The 21,695-nt window shown below is 33.2% G+C and overlaps 1 protein-coding gene across 4 annotated transcripts in view; it reads right to left on the bottom strand.

Annotated features, from left to right (window-relative positions):
* The window catches only part of LOC128669198 (hemicentin-1-like), a 162,715-nt gene that overhangs the window by 111,143 nt on the left and 29,877 nt on the right, over positions 1-21,695 (bottom strand). For all 4 annotated transcript variants that reach the window (XM_053743820.2, XM_053743821.2, XM_053743819.2 and 1 more), the window contains exon 2: positions 18,325-18,532. In XM_053743820.2, the coding sequence (XP_053599795.1) occupies positions 18,325-18,418 (94 nt within the window). In that variant the 5' untranslated portion in view covers positions 18,419-18,532. The remainder of the gene's footprint in view (positions 1-18,324; positions 18,533-21,695) is intronic.

Genomic DNA, 21,695 nt, shown 5'->3' with positions numbered 1-21,695 from the left:
GCCACTTATAATAAATCATCTATAATCATTATAATATAAATATTCGATTCCTTAAACCAAACCTACGCGGCCTTATTTGAATGTTGTGTTATACATTATTTTTTAATAAATTTAATTCTTATTCATAAAAGAGTTGAAGTATTGTAGTGTATGCCTATATTCACTTCCCCTCCACTACTGTGATATAGGTCATAGCGCTACGAGCAAGCGCTCAGTTGTTTACGAGACGGCGAGACGCACAGACGTTGGAGCATCAGTCATGTGGCTGTGATGTACATTTACGTGCGAGGACGGGGCACGTAATCTCGCAAGTATAGGTAGTGTAATAAACTAAAAAAAATGTTTTGTCACTATAATATAGCGATTTACGATATTTTTGACATAACGAGACAAAACACACTAGCCTGAAGTAGGTTAACTGTTTTATGATTGAAATACAAATTGTACTCGTGTCCCAAAGTTCTAAAACAAAGCCAAAATATCAAATCGAGGCATTGGCCTCTTATCTATTACTTTCAAAGTTCTTAGTCAGCGTCTTTTGAGTTGGCAAGTTGATTAAACGACAAACACCTTTGAAACTCTGTAATCGAGTTAACCGGTTCCCAAAATTTATTTTAGACATTTATTTGTTTGTCAAACAAGAGATAATGAGATTTCAAAGGTCAATGTGTCTTTTGACTTATTTTCTCTGCCATCTAAGAGATTTCCTGATTTCTTCTTCAGCCATTAAACGTTGGAGTATAGGGTTTACTTTTATACTTTTTCATCTCACTCCGAACAGCTAAGCTTTTTACCTTGTCATTTCAAATGTCCATCCGCGTCCATTTTCAAATGGGAAAATAAATCAAGATCTGTGGGTCTGTTGTTTTCACTCTGCCAAACAGATTGATCCCGCTAACTGAACTAGAAATTATTGGCAACCAGTGTGTGAAAAGGACAGCCGATATATTTTACTCGTACTTTTTATTTTTACCTCGGTTTGACGTGATATAAAAATATCAGATTGAAAATTTTATTAATTTTAAATGATATAAAAAAGAAATAAAGAGTCAACATAACCTGCTTCCATCCTGTTAAAATGGAATATTAAAATATATATAATTTATGTTAAATTTTCAAAAATATTGTTATTCCGATGTTTTGATCATAATTATTCACGAATCAAAATTCTTGAAAATTCGTGTATATTTATACAGTAATAAGGAATACAGTAATGAGAACTTATGAAAACCATTTGGCAAAAAATACTATTTCAACGAAAAATTCCTACTGGCAAAATTACGGAAGAAGCTTGTAAAAACATAGTATATTTTTTCGCACAACTGTATAACCTTGACTTTGTTCATAAACATAGTGACCCGTCCCGACTTCGCTCGGGTAAAAACATAATAAATGACACACCTAAACCTTCCCCAGGAATCACACTATCTATTGGTGCAAATCGCATGAAAATCCGTGCAGCAATATTTTAGTTTATCGCGAACAGATATGTAAGGAAAATATAAAGCACAGAACAGTCGAATATCATTCATATATTAATTAACAGCCATTCCAATTAGGCATCCTCGTGTTTGCGTACTGAAACGTACTGAAACGCTAATCCGGTTCCGGCGGCTCGGCCCCTAATTATTTATAGTTAATCCAATTAAATTTACACCCGAAATCTCTTAGCAAACAATTGAAATTGCTGTATTTGTACGTTGTGAATTTTCTTTCTGCAAAATAGATTTAGTATTAGAGGATGTATTTTTAAAGCATTTATTCCGTTTTTTCAAATATTTTTTGTAAGGGAAATCTACTGATTCCTTGATGTGATGATACATGGGTCAAATCATATAATTTATTCAGAAATTAGACTTTCATAGGCACTTTTTATCGAAAAGTTTCTCTCTCAAATTTTATATTATACAGGGTTACTGGTATCTAACGCGTAAACTTCCAAAGGCGCATAAGGTACATAGAGACTAACATCTTTTATTCTACGACTTTTGTCTAAACGTAATAAATTAAAAAAAATCATTTTTTTGGTTTTAATGTCGTTTGTATAAAACGTTACCTCTATGTTTGATTCCGCTACATAACGCTACTGTACTGTCTCGTGTTGCTTGGCTATTACATAGAGTTAAGATGTGTAGAATCGCAAATTAGAATGTATTTTTTTATATAAAAAAAAAACGAGAAGTCGTAGAATAAGTTATTAGAGTTGCTTGTTTTGATGTACCCAAGTAGTCTTTAGGAGCTTTTGCGTTTGATACCAGTAACCCTGAATAATAATTTCTCACAACTACTGCCATTCCGGAACACTTCGCGCTGGTGCTGAGAAGAAATGCCGAAAGAAACTCATTTAACCAGCGTTAAGTGTTAAGGGAAACATTGCCTTAGCAAATTGATAGGCAACAATAGCCTTTCCAAAGAGGTTGAGATCTGGCTTTTGACGGGTATTTTAAATCATCAACCGAATCATAAACAGATATCTTGAATCAATTCATCATAAAGCTAAATATTTTTTTCAGCTGACTAAAAGAAATAATAATTTTAAGGTTATTTCTTATTGTGATAAGCTTTCGGGTTTCGTGGCATCGCAGCCCTAAAACGTGTGGAGATGAGAGAGAGAAGAATTAACAAATAACAAATAATTTAAAACAAAATCACAGTATTAAAAGCTGATCCACGTTGGAATCTCAATTCCGCTGATAGAGACATAAACCTTGACTGAGATTAAGATAAACCGCGCTAACGCCTTGGTTATAAATCTTTCGGAGATAGATAAAGCACTGGTCACGTGGACTACTTGATTATTTAAAGGGATTGAAACTCTTAAGGTGCATTGTGCACTGATCATGTTTGTAAAAAGTTATATGTTTAGATTGTTTCTTCTTACTTATATAATAAATTACTGAATAAAAATGTAAAGTATTGTATAGCGGACTGTAGAATTTAGACTGGTAAAATAAAAATACAAGAGCTATGAAGAAACGTGACTGTTCATTAGAGAGAGCGAACCAGAGAGAAAAAAGTTGGATACAGACTACAATGTTGCCGTATCCAAATCAACACAAACACAAAACAAAAGAAAAAATAATATATATGTATATATATATATGTATATATATATATATATATATAGATATGATAATAATTTCTAAAATTGGTGTAAGTGATGTTACGTCACCTAAAGACTTCTGACGTGATTATTTACTACTGACATCTAGTGGAAAGTATCAGTATGCAGTGTGAAGGTAAACAGGTTATATTACGATATTTTCCTTCATTAGAATCACATAACATCTGTGTCTATGTCTGATTCTATTTGAAATAAAATAAAAGTATTTGAAGTATTTGTTCATTTAAAACCTATTAGAATATATGTGTCAGAATATATTTCTTTTTTGAAATAACTCAATAAATATACTTCTAATTTACTGTATTCTTTCACTATTTGAACGAACAGTTTATTTTTACGTTTTATACTATACTATACTATACTATACTTTCAGCTGTTGAATGATAACTTAAACAGAATTTCTATCACACTCTTGTGTGTGCACCCCGCCTTAAGGGATATCAGACCAACCCTCCACAATCTCAGCGGGTTGTAATAATGACACCGAAAATGTTATTCTGATAAACGACTCGAAACTTTATCAGCTCAACCCTAAATCCTTTAAAAGTGAATAAACGCAATTAAGTCCACAAATTACCCCAGAATTAAATCCTGTGATCAACCCTGCAACATTCTAGAATGTTAAAAAGGCGGTTTTTTTAGGTCAAGTTTGTTTCGTGTACTGCGCTCGTTTCGGTCATAACGTTTAATTTGAAGGCTTCGTGTTTCGTTTTTGTTATGTAATTTCAGAGCGACTAATTAATTTTCAAGTACCAAAGCTACTTTTTTAAGTCTGTTTTTGTGTGAAACCTTTGAGTTAAATTCATCTTTCAGCTTCAACTTCAAGCTCACAATTTTAACTTGTATCTAATTAGCTATCACCTAAATGAAAGATCTGTTTTAATCTACATTCACACTTCCATATTCCTTATTCCACAATTTATACTATTATTGTAAATAGATTTCTCTGTTTTATATATCTCAATTCATAAAAAGAAATTCAAAATCTATTAAATCAAATTAGATGAAATTTGTCTCAATAGACTAGCATGTAAAACCTAAAGATATCGCGGGCGGCCGACTGTGGAATACTTAATGGTATGTTAGATTGATTTATTGCACCACTGATTTAAAGACTTATTTTAATTACTTCCTTTTTTCGGAAGGATTACGTCGGAGCCAACTCTCCCTGTTTTTCTACTCTCTTTTCTACTAACAATTTGAAAATACCTGAATGCTATATTAAAATTTACAAAATACAAATAAATGCAGGTTTCGTTTTATTTATCTTCAGTGCTCAGCGTAAGATACTTTATACGTTAAGTCGGCAAAGAGCGCGGACATTTATTTGAGGGTTAAAGAGAAACATGCGAGTATCCGATAAGCCGCTGGATCCATTTTATTCATAGCTATGCCCGTTGCCGCGTAGACATTTAAAAAATAGACTGCTTATGTTAAAATGTATCAAGTCTGTCGGAGCTTACTAGAGGTCTATGTCTAAATTCAAATTTCTTTATTTGCATAAAATGTAGTATATTTAAAATTTTGCTATTTGTACAACGTCGTTAAAGTGTAAAAATATTAAAACAATGGAATTAACAAATACTATATCAATGTAAAGCCACAGTGGAATATAATCTTTTAGTATAGTGGAATACCCATCAATAGAAGTTATAATTTTGATGTTTTTAAATATATATTTATTTTGTATACGATGCTCAGAGCGTACCCTTTAAAAATCTGATTGTGGCCAAAGGGTCTACTTAAGTAAATTATTAAGGGGCTCTTCTACATAGTCACATATAAGTTTGTTCCTCATGCTCTATAAAAACAATGTTTCTTATCAAAAAATACATAATATTAATTTAATAAATATCTATTCTAAAAATCCAGTCATTATGTAATGCATCTGCATTAGGTTCTTACAAAAAAAATGATAATTTAACTTAACAAATATGTAACGAATTATTAACCTTCCTAATAACTAACCCCAAAATAACTGTACGATTTTATTTAACAAACACCATTATTTTCACCTGCTTCATTTCCTTCACGTCTGGTGGTTGTTAAAAGATTACTCGACAATCGAGAGGTTTGTGTTTTCAAATAAATTTGTGCCCTTTTTTACTTGTGAAAATCCATCGAACGCCATTTAGTCCTGTGTTTGACATAAGGTGCGATTTATACCCACAGGGCGTCTATTCTGATAACTTTAGGCAAAAACTGCTTTTCACTATTAGCTCTTATGGACTCGCAATAAGAGCTATTATTGAGACACGATAACGATTTATCGTTAGTAGAATCGGCACCCTAAAAGTTTGGTAGATAATACGCGAAGCGTAAAGTCGTCGCTGTGTGAAATATTTGTTACAATTTTGCTTGTTTTGTATTTTCGTTCAAATGCTATGCTGTTTTTTGAGTTTGGATATTTATTATCAAACTGCGAAACAGAGTATGAAAACCCTATTTATGAACTCCTCAACAAAACTAAAAAGTTGCCACATTAATCAATTGATAGTCTTTTTATATAAATATTACTAGTTCATACTTTAATTAACTTTAATATTATGAATTCTTTGATAAGAAACAATATTTTTATAGAGCATATATTTACCTCGCTTTCGCATGGATGCAATCTGTGTAATGATAAACTTGCACACTCAATCCGGGTCCATGTAATAACACCTACTAACAAACATTATTGTGATAACCAATGTGAATCTGTACATGAAAGCAAAGGAATAAACGAATTGAATTGAATTGCAGTGTTAACATGCATACCTACATAATGAAGTGTCAAACGAGTGGAGCACTCACACAAGACTATTTTACAAATTAAAACATCAGATTTTCCAATTCATAAAATGCTCGCCGCTTAGAAACGAAAAGCGAAATTCGAAATTACGTTTTTACATTCCATTCCGTGGGGGCTCGCAAAAAGTCGATTCCCGAAACTCCACCTTGACATACAAACAACAATGGATTCAGATCATTAACATAAAAAAATATTAAAGTGGGGTTCCGACGAGTTTTTGTAAAAAAAAAAAAAATGGAAAAATAACCGTCGTTTTAATTAAAACAGAAGGCTTGAAAATTCTCGTAGAGCGGTAATTGTTTTTTTTTTTTGTCTTAGTTGATAATCACAGCGCCGGAGGGCGGGAGAGTCTTGAAGGATTTCCTCATTAATTTAAAAGCGAGTTTGTTGCTAAAAAGCCTGTAAATGCTATAGAAGATTCCTTTACAGTGTCATTGGGCATTATTACCCTAGGGGTGATCGAAGGGTGCAATTGTGAGCAATTAACACCCTTACAATCAAGTTTAACAACTGCCCATAAAAACATTGCCGGAAGAGATATTGTATAAAAGTAATGGTTATGGTTTTCGTTTTTCATATTTTTCAGAATTTCATAATGAATTTCAGTTTAACTTTACTTTCACACTAATTATTAATTTTTTATGGGATAAACTCGGGATACAATAATATAACGATAGTTTTTTATCACGTCATACAATATGAATTTTGTATGACCCATGTGCGATTGGATGGGTTTGCAATCTGCAGTTTGAAAGAAAAAGGAAATTGACCTTTGAATCGATTAGAAAAGTAATTATTTTATTCAACAGTAGCGATGGACTTCACTGGATCAAATTAGTGTTTTCTCGTAACTTGATCAGACATGGCCAAAGTATTGATTTAACATATTATTACTTTTGTGAAAAATAGGCTATCAAAAATACTAGTGTTAATTTTTTTTTTATTTGATAAAACGACATTAATAATGAATGTTAAGATAGATTATATATTCATTGCGCCATTTACAGAAAACGCCTGTTATAACTATGTACTCGAACGTAAAAGAGTGCAAAGGTGGACTTATCGCAGATGCAATTTATTTCACTGAGGACCAGTGACTTCGTCTTCGTCAGACTGACTGACGTCACTTCTTCATAGTCGTATTTCTCATGGCTGAGGGTCGTGGTCATTACTTGGAATGAAACACACACAACAACTTTCTTGGCACTATTAATGGAGTGGTTTGCCATTGCCTTCTCCATTTCACACACAAGTTAATAATAATCAACCAGTGTGCAGGTTTCCTCACGATGTTTTCCGTCATCGGAAGCAAGTGGTGGTAGATGAAAACTACTATATATATATAAGTCAGATTTATATACATACTCATGTAGCACGAGTAGGATACGAACCTGAGACCTTTCGATCCACAGGCGGGCGTCTTAACCATTACACCACCACCACTTCCTTTGGATGGAAAGAAAAAGTAAACTAAATAGGTGCAGTAATCTTCAGATATTTTATATTCAGAACTGATAAACAATAATATATTTGACGACCTCAGTGGCGCAGTGGTAAAGTGCTTGCCTCTGAACCGAGAGGTCCCGGGTTCGATCCCCGGTCGGGTCATGATAGAAAATGATCTTTTTCTGATTGGCCCGGGTCTTGGATGTTTATCTATATGTGTATATGTTATAAAATATAGTATCGTTGAGTTAGTATCCCATGACACAAGTCTCGAACTTACTTTGAGGCTAGCTCAATCTGTGTAATTTGTCCTAATATATTTATTTATTTATATAGCTATTAATTTTATTTATATAGCTATTAATATTATATATATAATATATTCAGCACTGTTAAAGATAAATGCGAAAGTGAGTTTTTTTATTTGTTACTTCTTCACATGCTCTATATATTTGACCAATCATCTTGCAATTTTGTACACATGTACAACAAGGTACTTTTCATCCTGGAAAAATAACTGTTACTGTGGGAAATTTACGCGGTCGAAGCCGCGGGCTATTTAGGTAATTAATAATGCTAGTTATTCTCTCTCTCTCTCTCTCATCACTGTATGTTCACAGTTGCGTTCGGGGTTGTGAAGCCGCGAAGCCCGGGGTCGGCGACAAAAAAACCTCAACATTTTGAAGACCCGGCTGTGATTTTACAACCGGCCGTCTGCCTGACGTCAACCCTCCTTGGGAATATGCCTATTCTGCCTATCAGTTTCCTAGGCTGTGTGTCCCTTAGTGGCCTTGTACGACATCCATGACATGAGGATATGGTCCTAGGGCGGAACCACACACCATAATAATTCTAGTCACTATAAAGTGATATAATATTATGACACTCATGTGCCTAAAATACTAGTATTAGGAACAGGTAACCGCGTAAACCCCAAATGACGGCACGCAGGCTATTAGATCACAGAGCATAACTTTTCATTTCCGTTTTACCCTACTGCAGATGAAAGGGTAATGAGATTAGCAGTCTGTGGCACCGTCGAAAGGAAAATACATAGGTACATACAAAATCTACATATAGTAAAATCTAAACAGCATATCACTACATAGTATAAAATAAAGTCGTTTCCCGCTGTCTGTCCCTATGTATGCTTAGATCTTTAAAACTACGCAACGGATTTAGATGCAGGTTTCTTGAATTGATAGAGTTATTCTAGAGGAAGGTTTGAATGTATAATTTATTATGGTTTTATTTAAGCTAAGTCGTGACGGGGCGCTAGTAAAGATTATTTTCGATTTGAAAATTATGTTTTTAATCATTAAATTGTATGACCAAATTTATGAATAAATTATTTTGGTAAATGTATATGAATTTGAAGTCGTTATTAAGATAAACCATAATTAGACATTAAAGGATTTTGTTTTAATACTTTTATTTACGGGATGACATGTCCTTCTCCATAATTCAAACTATATGTATGCAAAATTTCATGAAGATTAATTGAGTAGATCGAGCATGAAGAGGTAACAAACATACTTATATTTATTAGTCAGGATTAAGATTCAGATCAGAGCGAGAAAACTAGTTCAAATAAAAAATATCCGTGTTTTTTCTTTACTGCGAAACAAAAAAAAATGTGTGGTGTTCTTCATGCATAATCCTAACTAATATTATAAATGCGAATGTTAGTTTGTTTATTTGTTTGTTACCTCTTCACGCTGTACCTACTTATCTACCCAACCAAACTGTTCCCGTGGAAAATTTACGCGGGCGAAGCCGCGGGCAACAGCTAGCCGTTAATATCACAGACAATCATTGGTCACTGGAATGTACCTCACTAATAAAACAAATGTAAGCTCAATTACTTTAATAACAATCAGACAAGTGCATGCGGGAAGGTCATTCAATTTGGGTCTCTTGGTGCGTGGATAACATTCGTTCTATTTATATGACTACAATATTCTCTTTAGGCGTAGGAGAATTACTTAAAAATATATTGTTTAGATTTTTTCTTTGATTATCTCTACTTGATTATTAGCGGTATATTTTTACCAAATTACAATTTTCTATTACTAATAATATATAATAATAATGATAGTTATTTATTGTAGGTAAAAACCCATAAATTTGTACATTTACATAATATGTAAAATAAATACAATGTAATTATTTAAATCAAATAAAGCCACAAGGTGTATTTTAAGTCTAATGTCTCTAATAGTAAATGGATAGGCGTGATGAAACTATAACATTTCGGAATTGAAATCTTTATATATACTTAAATAAAAGCGAATCTTTATAAAATACCTATAAATAAATAAATAAAATAAATAAATATATTGGGACAAATCACACAGATTGAGCTAGTCCCAAAGTAAGTTCGAGACTTGTGTTATGGGATACTAACTCAACGATACTATATTTTATAATAAATACATATATAAATAAACATCCAAGACCCGGGCCAATCAGAAAAAGATCATTTTCCATCATGACCCGACCGGGGATCGAACCCGGGACCTCTCGGTTCAGTGGCAAGAATCTTACCACTGCGCCACCGAGGTTGTCAATTCAATCACTCAATCACTCATCAACACCTATTCAATCACTCATCACAAAATCTTGAAAATTTCGGTCAGTTAACGTGAAACTCGCACGTACCCTTTTTTATTTCCCAGACGTTTCGGACCTTGTTACAAAGGTCTGTTTGAACGTTAAATTTAACGTCAAAATTGATGCAACCCACTCAAAGTCATCATTTCAGTAGTTGAAATCGGTTAGATTAAATCATTTGACCTGGGTTTAAAGCTGCAAGCTGTACGTGTCATCGAACCCTTTTAAAGTGTAATGTTTATTGATTGATTTATCATTACTGTGCGATATACTGATTTTAACTATTTGGAATTTTGTACTGACATTTAATGGACTTCATTAACGTACAGTTTATTATAATAAGTTAGTTTTTGGGCCGCACAATTTTTTCTATTTGTCCTAATGGTGAGCTGGGAGAGAATGCATTTTAGCATTAACTTTGCCATTTGTTTACAATGTATGTTTTTACTTGGAACAAAAAGTTTAATAAACAAATAATAATAATAATAGTAATAAATGAACTTTATTGCCCATAAACACATTAGGTACACAAAGAATAGAGTTTAGGTACATACGGAGCAAAGGCGGGCTTATTGCTCAGCAATCTCTTCCAGCCAACCTTTGGGTCGAGAAGAGGAACAAATTAGCAGAGAGTGGGCACAGCAACCGGCAAATACAATAAACATTATGATAAATATATATATATATACATTTACTTACATAAATAGATACATAAACAAATAAATACAATATAAATAAACATACATAAACATAAACAAATAAACTGTTACACACAACCAAATAAACTGTTACAAACACAGAAGTTTGGGTTTTATATCGTCCAAGATGATGCAGCCTTTGGTATCCTTCACTATATTAACAGTTAAAAATGCCAAAGCTTTATACGGTGTATAAACCAAGTGGAGTGGAACAAGTCAAAGGACAGCGCGGACCAGAAATGCGCTCACATCAAAGAAAAAATTCAAAAATGTTTTCCAAAAGAAGTTGTGAATATAGGAACTGACTTTTTACAAGTTCTTGTTTAACTTGCGGTGGTGGTGTAATGGTTAAGACATCTCGTCTGTGGATCGAAAGGTCCCAGGTTCGAATTCTACTCGAGCTATGGCTCGAGTAGAATTCGAACCTGGGACCTTTCGAGTTTTTTTTTGAGTTTGTTTCTTTTGAGTTTGTTTATCAATCTAACTCATGCATAGTAGTTTTCATAGACTTTCAATTGCTCCCGGTGAAGGAAGAACATCGTGAGGAAACCTGCACACTGGTTGATTATTAACTTGAGTGTGAAATAGAGAATGCAATGTCAAACCTCTTCATTAATAGTGCCAAGAAAGTTGTTGTGTGTGTTACATTCCACGTGATGACCACAACCCTCAGTGATGAGGAAATACGACTATAAAGCAGATATCTTCAACTGATTGAGCTAAAATTTTGTACACACGTTTAGTTTAATGATAATGCATTATTGTGTTAAGCTGAGGTTCCACCCAGGAACGGTTCCCGACGAGGGAACTCCTCAACGGTTTACTAAAAAAAAAACATATTCGTGCGTAAGTATTGAACGAAATGAGAACTCTCTGACAATAATAAAAGCTGTTGTCAAAAAATACATTTTTGTTAATAATCCATTCTTCTTTAGTTTGAGGGTATTGAGTACAAGAACTAAAGGACCAGATTATGACTTTCATTTCCCAGAAGATTGTATGCTTGATGCAAATAATAAGCAATACGTAATAACTTTCTGTCGATGCTCATTAACAATCTTATAGAATTTCAATAGAAAAATTGTGTATTTTTAAACTTAGTCGAGATGAAAAATGATATTATAGCAAGTGATCACTCTTAGTGAGCATTCTTCTTCGAAAAACCTTTTGAAAACTTAACGTCTAATAACTTTATAACTTTTAACTCTTTACCGTTGAAACGAAAATTGTTATACTTCATAAAAATCTTTGTGAGCATTAAATAGTTAATGATTTGAGAAGAAATCCGATGTCAACTCATAATTTTAAATTTTCATCTCACTGAAGTTTAAAATTTGATATACTTATGATAACATTTAAAAAAATCGTTGGAATAATAAATCCATACTTAATATTATAAATGCGAAAGTCTGTCTGTAGCTTTCTCCGCTAAACCGTTGGTCCGATTTTGATGAAATTTGGTAAGCATGCACGTACCTAAAGACGCCCGTTCAAACATAGGCTAAACACATAACATACAACAATCAAGTCCAAAATTACTATAATGAGAAGAAAGAAAGAAAATCACACGGGCGAAACCGCGGGCATTTGCTAAGTATATGTGAGTTTATTGTGTTACTTTTTTGCGCCGCACTTTTTTTCTATTTGTCCTAATAGTTAGAATGTATTTAACATTAAGTTTGTAAGTATTGCTTGGAATAATATAGTAAAATAATAAATAATAATAAATAAATAATATAAATATTATATATTAGTAACTAACCTCAAAAAAAAAATCACTTATATTGTACATTTGTGTATTAAACATTACCGATTTAGATGAAATTGCCTTTGAGAACAGGCAATTTGTGTCGTATTTTTTCCATTGCTATTTGATGGCTCAAGACAGTATTGGTTTTCTCGGAGTTAGCCAATATCTTGGAAACAAGACGTGAGTGCTTCTAAACTTTAAGTGCAAACTATTGCAAATAATAGAAAAGAAAATACAAAAAATACAATACTTTTTGACGAGTAACAAATTCGAGGTATCTCGTAATTTTCGTTCGAACTCGTTGAATAAAACCACTTAAAAAATAAATAAATTATGAGATGATAAAGTTCTGAAATCGAGATTCGACCGCTCGATTCCAGAGCACTTTAATTTCATTATCGTTTTCAAAATTAGTTAAAAAACACGTATGACATGTATAATAAAACCAACATCACAACATAAGTAAATCTTATGACCGATATGAATCATATGAAACATTAGATGTAGCCCGGAGCTTCGCTCCCGTGGGAATTTCGAGATGAAATATAGCCTATAGCAATCTTGGATAATGTACCTTTCAAAAGGTGAAAGAATTCTTGAAATCGCTTCGGTAGTTTCGGAGTTTACCTGCCTCAAACATACAAACTGACAAACGCTTACCTCTTTATAATAATACTAGCTAGATGTAGCTAATTGAACATAAAATACTCAAGTGTGAAAATTGGAGAGGACTGTTTCATTCGGAAAATAATAGAGATAAATAGGCAGTAATATTGGAACCCTCTCGCTTCGACCCTCCGGAAAGAGTGAATCAATCAATCAGCAGTTAATCTCTGATTTTAGCACGACATTTATTATTTGATACTGGGCTATTAATTGTGTTTTATTGAGAAAAATCTCTTTTTGTTGAGTTGTGAAGCCGCGAAGCCCAAGGTCAGCGTAAAAAACCCTTAACATTTTGATGATTCAGTTGTGATTTTTCATGTAGAATTCGACAAATATAGTGTTGTGGCGAATGGGACCGAGGTACCAGTTTATTGCGGTCCCAGTGTCCCGACGACCCCATATACGCGTGAACCCCATATGCGAGTGAACAAACTCAATCTAAATATTTTATGCAAAACCAATCCTAAAATCATAACTGAAGTTAGTTCATGTAGGATGAACTAACTAATTTATACGCAAAACAAACTCTTTCTTACTCAGCTGGTTACTATGGCAACACTGTGCGCGGCGTTGAATGACTATTGGCATCGAATTTTGCAGACTTACGCCACCGCGTCATATCAAGTCTTGCAGCGTTATGTCGCTAACCCATGACACCGAGTAATTCACGGATAAACTTTGAGTGGTTGGATCTCTCCCGATATGTTAGGTTACGTTATATTATTGTGTGTTTGGGGGGAAATATAGACTCGTGATTGCGCAGGTCTTTTTCGTGGCTGATGCTGACGAGTAGGACTTTGGTATTGAAACTCCGAAAATAGCTTGATAAATTTACTGGCTTTAGAAAATACAGTATCAAATAGATGTGAACAGGACAAAGCTTCAACACGCAGTGAAATTAGATGACCGTTGCCCGGCGATCTAAAGTTGTGACATTGCTTCTTTATTTCATCAGGCGAATGGCTTGGACACTCGTAGTACTTTTGTGAGTATTATATACAGGTTCTAGTTTCATCATCAACAGCCAATTAAACGTCCTTATTCATACCACATTTTACCCACAAAGATGGCCACAAAGGCCATCTTTGTGGGTAAATAAGGAGTAAGGGCTATGACCCAACACGCGGGCCCATTGCGGATTGGGAGATTTCAACAACTGCAAATACAACCGGGACCAACGGAACGTGCCTTCCAAAGAACGAAGGAGCTCAAGATAATATATTTTTGGTCACCCATCTAATTACTGACGCGAGTAACTACTTTTAAACTTCACGTTTAATGTATGTGCGCGTTTAATACCTGTCGTTTTATATATTACTATCTCTTGCCCACAACTTCGTATATGAGTATAAATTCGTTTCCCATGGGCATTTCAGGAAATCCCTTCTTAGTGCTCCCTTACACTGTTCTAGAAACCTACACACCAAATTTCAGCTTTCTACGCCCAGTAGTTTCGGCTGTGCATTGTCTGTCAGTCAGTCAGTCACTCGTAACAGTTTCATATTATATTGATTGTGCGAGTGCCTAATCAAGACTATCACAGGCCGAACGCTCTAAACACTGCGCCATAAAATTGTAATTTATTCTTAGCTAATTTAAATACAAAATTTGACATCGTAACATTCCTAATCTAGCTCCTTAAAGGAAACACTGTCGTATAACGGCTGAGCCCTACAAAAAGTCACTTCTTAGAATAACAAAGGGAGGAAAATAATGACCATTTCGAGTATTTTTTCCTCCCCCGTTCTGTCTTACCCGTTTTGTTGTACACTAAGAGGGACCATTCCTCGGACCCTTATCTGTCGTTAGGAGATTTATATTAGAACCGCCCCGAACTTCTACGACGCATGGTTTTTCCAAGTTTGCAAGTATCAAAGCTTTAAATTTAACTCTCAGTGTGATTCTTCTTCTTCATAGTCGTATTCCTCATGGCTGAGGGTCGTAGTCATTACGTGGAATGAAACACACACAACAACTTTCTTGGCATTATTAATGGAGTGGTTTGCCATTGCCTTCTCCAGTTCACACACAAGTTCAACAAGTGTGCAGGTTTCCTCACGATGTTTTTCTTGTTTGATGTTGATGATGATATATGAGTCAGAAATTGTTTATAAACTCATGTGGCACCAGTAGGATTCGTACCTGGATCCTTTCGATCCACAGGCGGACGTCTTAACCATTATACCACCACCGCTTCAATGTGATAATGTCTTACTATTCCGTGTACAGTCAACCTACCCAAATTCATTGCAAAGTCGCCGCTATTACCACGCCATAAAGGTTCATGCAGGATAGCTTGATGTGCTGTTGACAGTACGAGAATTTGTATGTAAACCATTGATATAATATAATATATCAAAGATCTAAACGTAGAATAATACTAGTAGCTCGCCCCGGCTTCGCTCGGGTAAAATCATAATAAAAAGTAGCCTATGTCAATCCTGAAGGTTTTGCCTATCTCTGTATCAAATTTCATCAAAAGTGTCCTAGTAGTTTTTGAGTTCATTAATTGCAAATAAAAATACAAATTTTGCCTCTATAATATTAGTATGGATATGCCTCGCCGTTTCGCTGCTGACATATTGCGTATAATTTGTGATAATTCATAGCATAATTTAAAAAATTCTCTTTTTGATTGATCATTCATTAGATTAACTCGTTACAGAGATTCAATAAGAAATAAATTAAAAATTAATGAAACCCCATTCCGAAGTTGCTGGCATCATCTTATCATTTAAAAAATGCAGACTTAAATTGCAACTCAATACGCTTGTAAATAGAATATATAAAAATAAGAATTACCATTCTTATTTTTATGTATTAGCCGTAAAAACACGAAAGCCACATTTCAATGCCACATAAAATGTATTCGTATAAATGCAGACTTACATTCACAAAGTGATCATGTTCATACAGATGCTCCGACCATATTAATATAACCTAGCCGACGTGACGTCACACATTTTTCACTTCATTCCGTATTCCAGAGTCAACCATCCGCTACTTTCATAGTAATGTATGAATGCTGTCACAAAATATTAAGATTCTTAATATTGTCAAAAGCTTCTTTTTTGTCTCTTTTATTTGGTAACCGACACAGAATTCGGAATAACATAAGTCTAATAGAAATGGCACAATGGCGCGTTATTGTATTACTATTTGTGGGCTTTATATTTCCGAGACAGTGATTTACACAACTCAATAAATTTGATTAGGTTGACAGGGTCAGAGAATTATAAAAAGTATGTATAATCTAGGTAACATAGATATATTTTCATTATGATAATTCATAGACTGTAGAACAATGCAGCTGGATCATTATATGAAGATTTAAACTAGGTTGGAAAGTCAAATTTCAAAAAGTATGTAATTAACATTTTAGTACGTTGTGACGTCACTTGTTCGTGTTATTGACTATGGAGCATTTGGACGAGTCCAAAAATGTGTGATTTTATTTTTGTCATATCTTTGAAAGTATTGTCATTATTACAGTCATTTTTTCATTGGTGTTTCTAATATTATAAGGGCCTTCGGATAGTTTTCAAAAGAAAATTTTGTCAACTAGCCTATTCTCGTTAGAATTTTTATTCTCAATTATCTATTATTATGTATTAGGTTTTTCAAATTAATTTAAGAAATTTCAATTTCAGATTAATTTAAGAGATTTAAAAAAGAAAAGATGGTATTTCTATTTCCCTTTTGATTCCAAATTCTTTGGAGACGGACGACGGAGATTTCAGTAAGCCATATTTAATCTCAACCCTCGGGATTTTGTCTTTGAAACCGACATTTTCTTTTCGATTCACAACTTGAACGTCGAGTCTCTAAAGTTTATTTTCATATTAATTTGCATACATTATGGCTTTTGAAAACAGCGCGTTCACTGAAGAATTCTCGAAGGAATAAAATTTAATACATATGGAATATTGAGATGTTTACATTGGATGTTCATATGGTATCAGCTCATTTTATTGGATGATATTTGTATTTATACTTTTGAGAAAATGTGTAAGAATTTCTCTGCATACGAACCAATATAATCTTGCTTTCATCTAGGAGTTGTAGTAAAATACAAATATATTTTGAGCTAATAATATAACCTTATTTAGGTTAGGTTTAAAGAACTTTATTCTCATAAAGAAATTACATTCCACTTAAAATGAGATGATATTTATGAAATCTCATATGGAAAATATTTACGACATTAAATATTAACGACCACCACTTGCTCCCGGTGAAGGAAAACATCGTGAGGAAACCTGCACACTGGTTGATTATTAACTTGTGTGTGAAATGGAGAAGGCAATGGCAAACTACTTCATTACTAATGCCAAGAAAGTTGTGTGTGTTTCATTCCATGTAATGACCACGACCATCAGCCATTAGGAATACGACTATGATGATAAATAAATATATAAATATATTAGGACAAATCACACAGATTGAGCTAGCCCCAAAGTAAGTTCGAGACTTGTTTATGGGATACTAACTCAACAATACTATATTTTATAACATATACATATTATAGATAAACATCCAGGACCCGGGCCAATCAGAAAAAGATCATTTTCCATCATGACCCGACCGGGGATCGAACCCGTGACCACTCGGTTCAGTGGCAAGAACTTTACCACTGCGCCACCGAGGTAACGAAAATGTATTAGAACGCGGTTTAGCCCGCGTTTATTTCGTGCTGGAATGACAATATGAAAGTCGTAGCACATTGCGCATGCCAGCAACTTTCACGTTTTAGTAACAGTAAAATTTTTTTTTTACAAAAATTACAGTTTTGACACAAGCTATAGCTATTGATGCCAGAGTGATCTTCTTTAATTCAATGCGTGACACAAAGTCATGTTCGTAGTTCGTAGTAGTAAACCGTTGAAAAGTTCCCTCGTTGGAAGCCCGTTCTCGAGTGCGTGATCAGGTCATGCTATCATAATAATGTATTGTCATCCAAACTTAACGTGTGTACAAAATTTCAGCTTTCAGGTTGAAAATATATACTTCAAAATGAAACTGCAAAATTCCATACATACACACATACAATGTAAGTTAAATAGAAAAACTTCTAAAAACAAAATTGGAACTCCATTTTGTTCAAAAATATTTATTCAGAACCGGCAAACGCGCGTGTGACGCCCCTGGTAATGAAGGCATCCACAGGATGCGGTGACCACTTATCACAGGTAAGCCGCATGTCAGTTTAGTTACTAGTATAAAAAAAACCTACCTGATATGATACTGTTCTGCATCGAAGGGGACGTGGTGACGGCAAGCAGCAGGAAAGCTAGCACTGTCCTCTCTACAACACACCCGACATACATTATGTTTTATATCTAGCTAATCATTGATAATTATTAAATATTTACAGTCGGACATTGATACTTTGCTGTATTGATTGGCCTAATTACCGACACTGCACTGAAACTCGTCCAAATCTGGAAAAAAAAGAGAAAATATTTTAGACAAGGTCCGTTGTTCAGATTTTCTAATTCTAAAATTACGTAAAACAATATTAATTTTAAGAATTATCAAAAGATATATTTAAGATCCTTATGTAAAAAAAAATATATTATTTAAGAAAATATCTATCAATTTTAATTCGATATGTCATAGAATAGAACATTTTGCGAATCTTTGATTTACATTTTCTTCCCCCTAAAACTACATAAAAAAGTTATTTAAGTTATTTGACCGTCTTTAGCTCAATTATTTATATGCATAATAAATTTCCAATCAATTGGTCTGGACCAATTGATATATAAAAAAATGACGCTTATAAAATAATTCGTTAACTGTCTGTCCAACGTTCCCAGCTTGTTTGCACCGAAACTACTGCAAGTTGCGAAGGTTGGACAGACAGTTAACGAATTATTATATAAGCGTCCTTTTTTTTGCTTTTGAGATACAAGCTCCAAAAAAAAATACTATCAATATTAACTATCAATTTCTTGTATTTTCACAACCAATGCTTTTGGTTTCAAATGCTAAATTCTCTACACTATTCAAAATCGCCAAATGGTTCGTCAAATTTTCGCAGATTCGATATATATTTCTATTTTTTCATTGCGGTAATTAAAAACTCTATACCAAATACGTAATGAGCTGTATATAATAACCGTATATATTAATTATATAAATGCAAATCTGTCATACCAGCTTATACATAGATGCTACTCCGTCAGAATTTGATCCATAACTTTTCTGCAATATTGATGACGTAACACTTCCAGGCTACCGAGTACAGTCCAGAATACAAACAGCATTTGCTGAAATACTTTCATATACAGAAGACAGACAAAACAAAACGCGATTAGCATCAGTTCACTGGTTCGCGAGTTAACAGACAGACATCTAGATATTGTATTTTACGCATACTGGCGAACATTCTGAGAAAAGGACGGAAACCGAATAAGTAAATAAAATTTACGGTAAATCCGAGGATTTTGTTCCGATTTACAATTTTTTTTTTCCTATAACGTAATAGCCTTGATTTGCATGACAAATATGTGCATATGTACTTGATATATTATATGTTTGTTGTGCGTTAAATATAACTTTAAAGTTTTATTGTGTAATTGGTGATAACGATGTAAATTTGTAATGATTTTATGTTCAATTTATAAATATTAGTATGTATGTAGGGTTTTTTATAAGCCCTTTTGCAAAACATGGCCTTTGGGCTTAGTAATATTCGGCTCTGTTTACCCTGTAAGCAGTCAATACGTCTTTAAGAGGCGAAATGATTTACTTTTGCGATTAGAATACGCGATACGAATGACGCATATTATATCTATCCATGTTAATATTTATTATGGATAGATATATGAAGCGTCATCGCCATTTACAAAATATAATTACCATCTCGCAGTAATAGATGGAGTTGACGCCAATGGCGATGATAACAAAACGTATTTCTTTCGAAAATTCTAAAATAAAAGAATTTTTTATTTTCTAATTGTATTAGGAATTGGAAATTCTAGTTTATAACTTTTGTGAATTTACTGAACTAGATTTTATTCGACACGATGGTTAGGTATTAGACTTCGTAGAAAAACTAAAAGTTTTTATTACACTCATTTTATAGAAACTTAAAGCGATGCATGCATGAAATCTTCTGGTTTTAGCAAAGTTTTTGGTTTAACAAACCTTTAGTTTAGTAAAACTCTTTGTACAAAGGAAAAAATATGACACCTATATTCCTAGTACCTAGTACAAATAGGAAGTAGCAATATTTCTAGTAGTAAAATCCTTATTTATTAAGTGCGCAGGCTTGTAACTTATTTTTGTCACTATCCCGGGTTCTAAGCAACGTATCACGATGTATTTTAATTTAGACCATCCGCTATACAACTGTCAAAATCGCATCAAAAATCCATTCCAAGGGTAGTTTTTACGTGATGCGCGAACAAACATGCAAACATTCTAAATTCTATTCTAAAAAAATTGGTTTGTCTTCTATAAGCCCCATAATTATTTTTCTTTATTATCTGCTATGTCTGTTCATAGCAGATTTATGCAGAAATCAGAAATATATAACATATCAAGCAGTCTTAAAAGATTAAAAAGAATAAAATACAAGAATTAAAAGTAAAATAGTAAAATCTATACATGTAATAAAACTGTAAATGGGCTATATGTACAGACATATAGTCCATTTACAGTATAAAAAATAAAATGGCACTGACAAAAAAAAATAATTGAGAAAATTTATAACAAAACTTTTTATACGACGTCTACTCGTAGGTATTACTAATTTGAAAGTGCGTAATTGAAGTCGAACAAAAAGGTGTTCGGAAAAATTGTTTGAATATTCATTATTTCCATAGAATTAATGTAAGATAAATACTCAGCGTTATAAATGTGAACTTTCTATAATTTTCACAGTCTCCAAATGTCATTTAGACGTGTCACATCAAGATTTAAATAACAGCGATGGGTTTTTTTTAATAAGAATTATCTAAAATACAGGCTGGCAAAAATCTTGATTCTATTTTAAAAAATGAAATACTTCGTTTGTGAATAATTGGACGTTATAATTAAGCATTAGAAATTGTATTTTATATATTGTTTTTAATATTCTCGCCGTAAACACTACGTCTCACTCGAAAAAAGTACGATTCCCAACTCATGTGTTTGCCAAAAACTTACAGCTTTGTTAGAATCTATTTACTTTCATTTCTAGATTAACAATATACTTATAGTACTACAACTCTTGTCTTTATTTGTTATACAAAAATCATTTCTTTTATCACTCAATCTTTTATCGCGACATATGCGACATATGCGACATATTATCACAGATGATATAATGTCAGTAATACACTAGGCTATTTAATATGGATCTTTTCCTTGTACGTTTATTAAACATCAATTCATTCAGATCTACAATCCAATAATTGGGTTCGTAGAATGTCTTTTTATAGCTCCAGATGAATTAATAGAAAACATTGACTGTATTATTATAGGCTTAAAAGTTACAATTTTTTTTTTATTTCGAGCGAGCTGTGTAGTTTCAAAAATAATTTCGGAAAGTTTCGAATTAATTGAAAACAACAGAAGTCATTGAATTTGAAGTAATTTATTAACTCATCCAAAACT

Source organism: Plodia interpunctella, chromosome 4 (genome assembly GCF_027563975.2).
Source record: "Plodia interpunctella isolate USDA-ARS_2022_Savannah chromosome 4, ilPloInte3.2, whole genome shotgun sequence".
Taxonomy (NCBI): Eukaryota; Metazoa; Arthropoda; class Insecta; order Lepidoptera; family Pyralidae; genus Plodia; species Plodia interpunctella.
The sequence above is the reverse complement of the archived record's forward strand: the minus strand, read 5'-3'. Positions and strand labels throughout refer to the sequence as shown.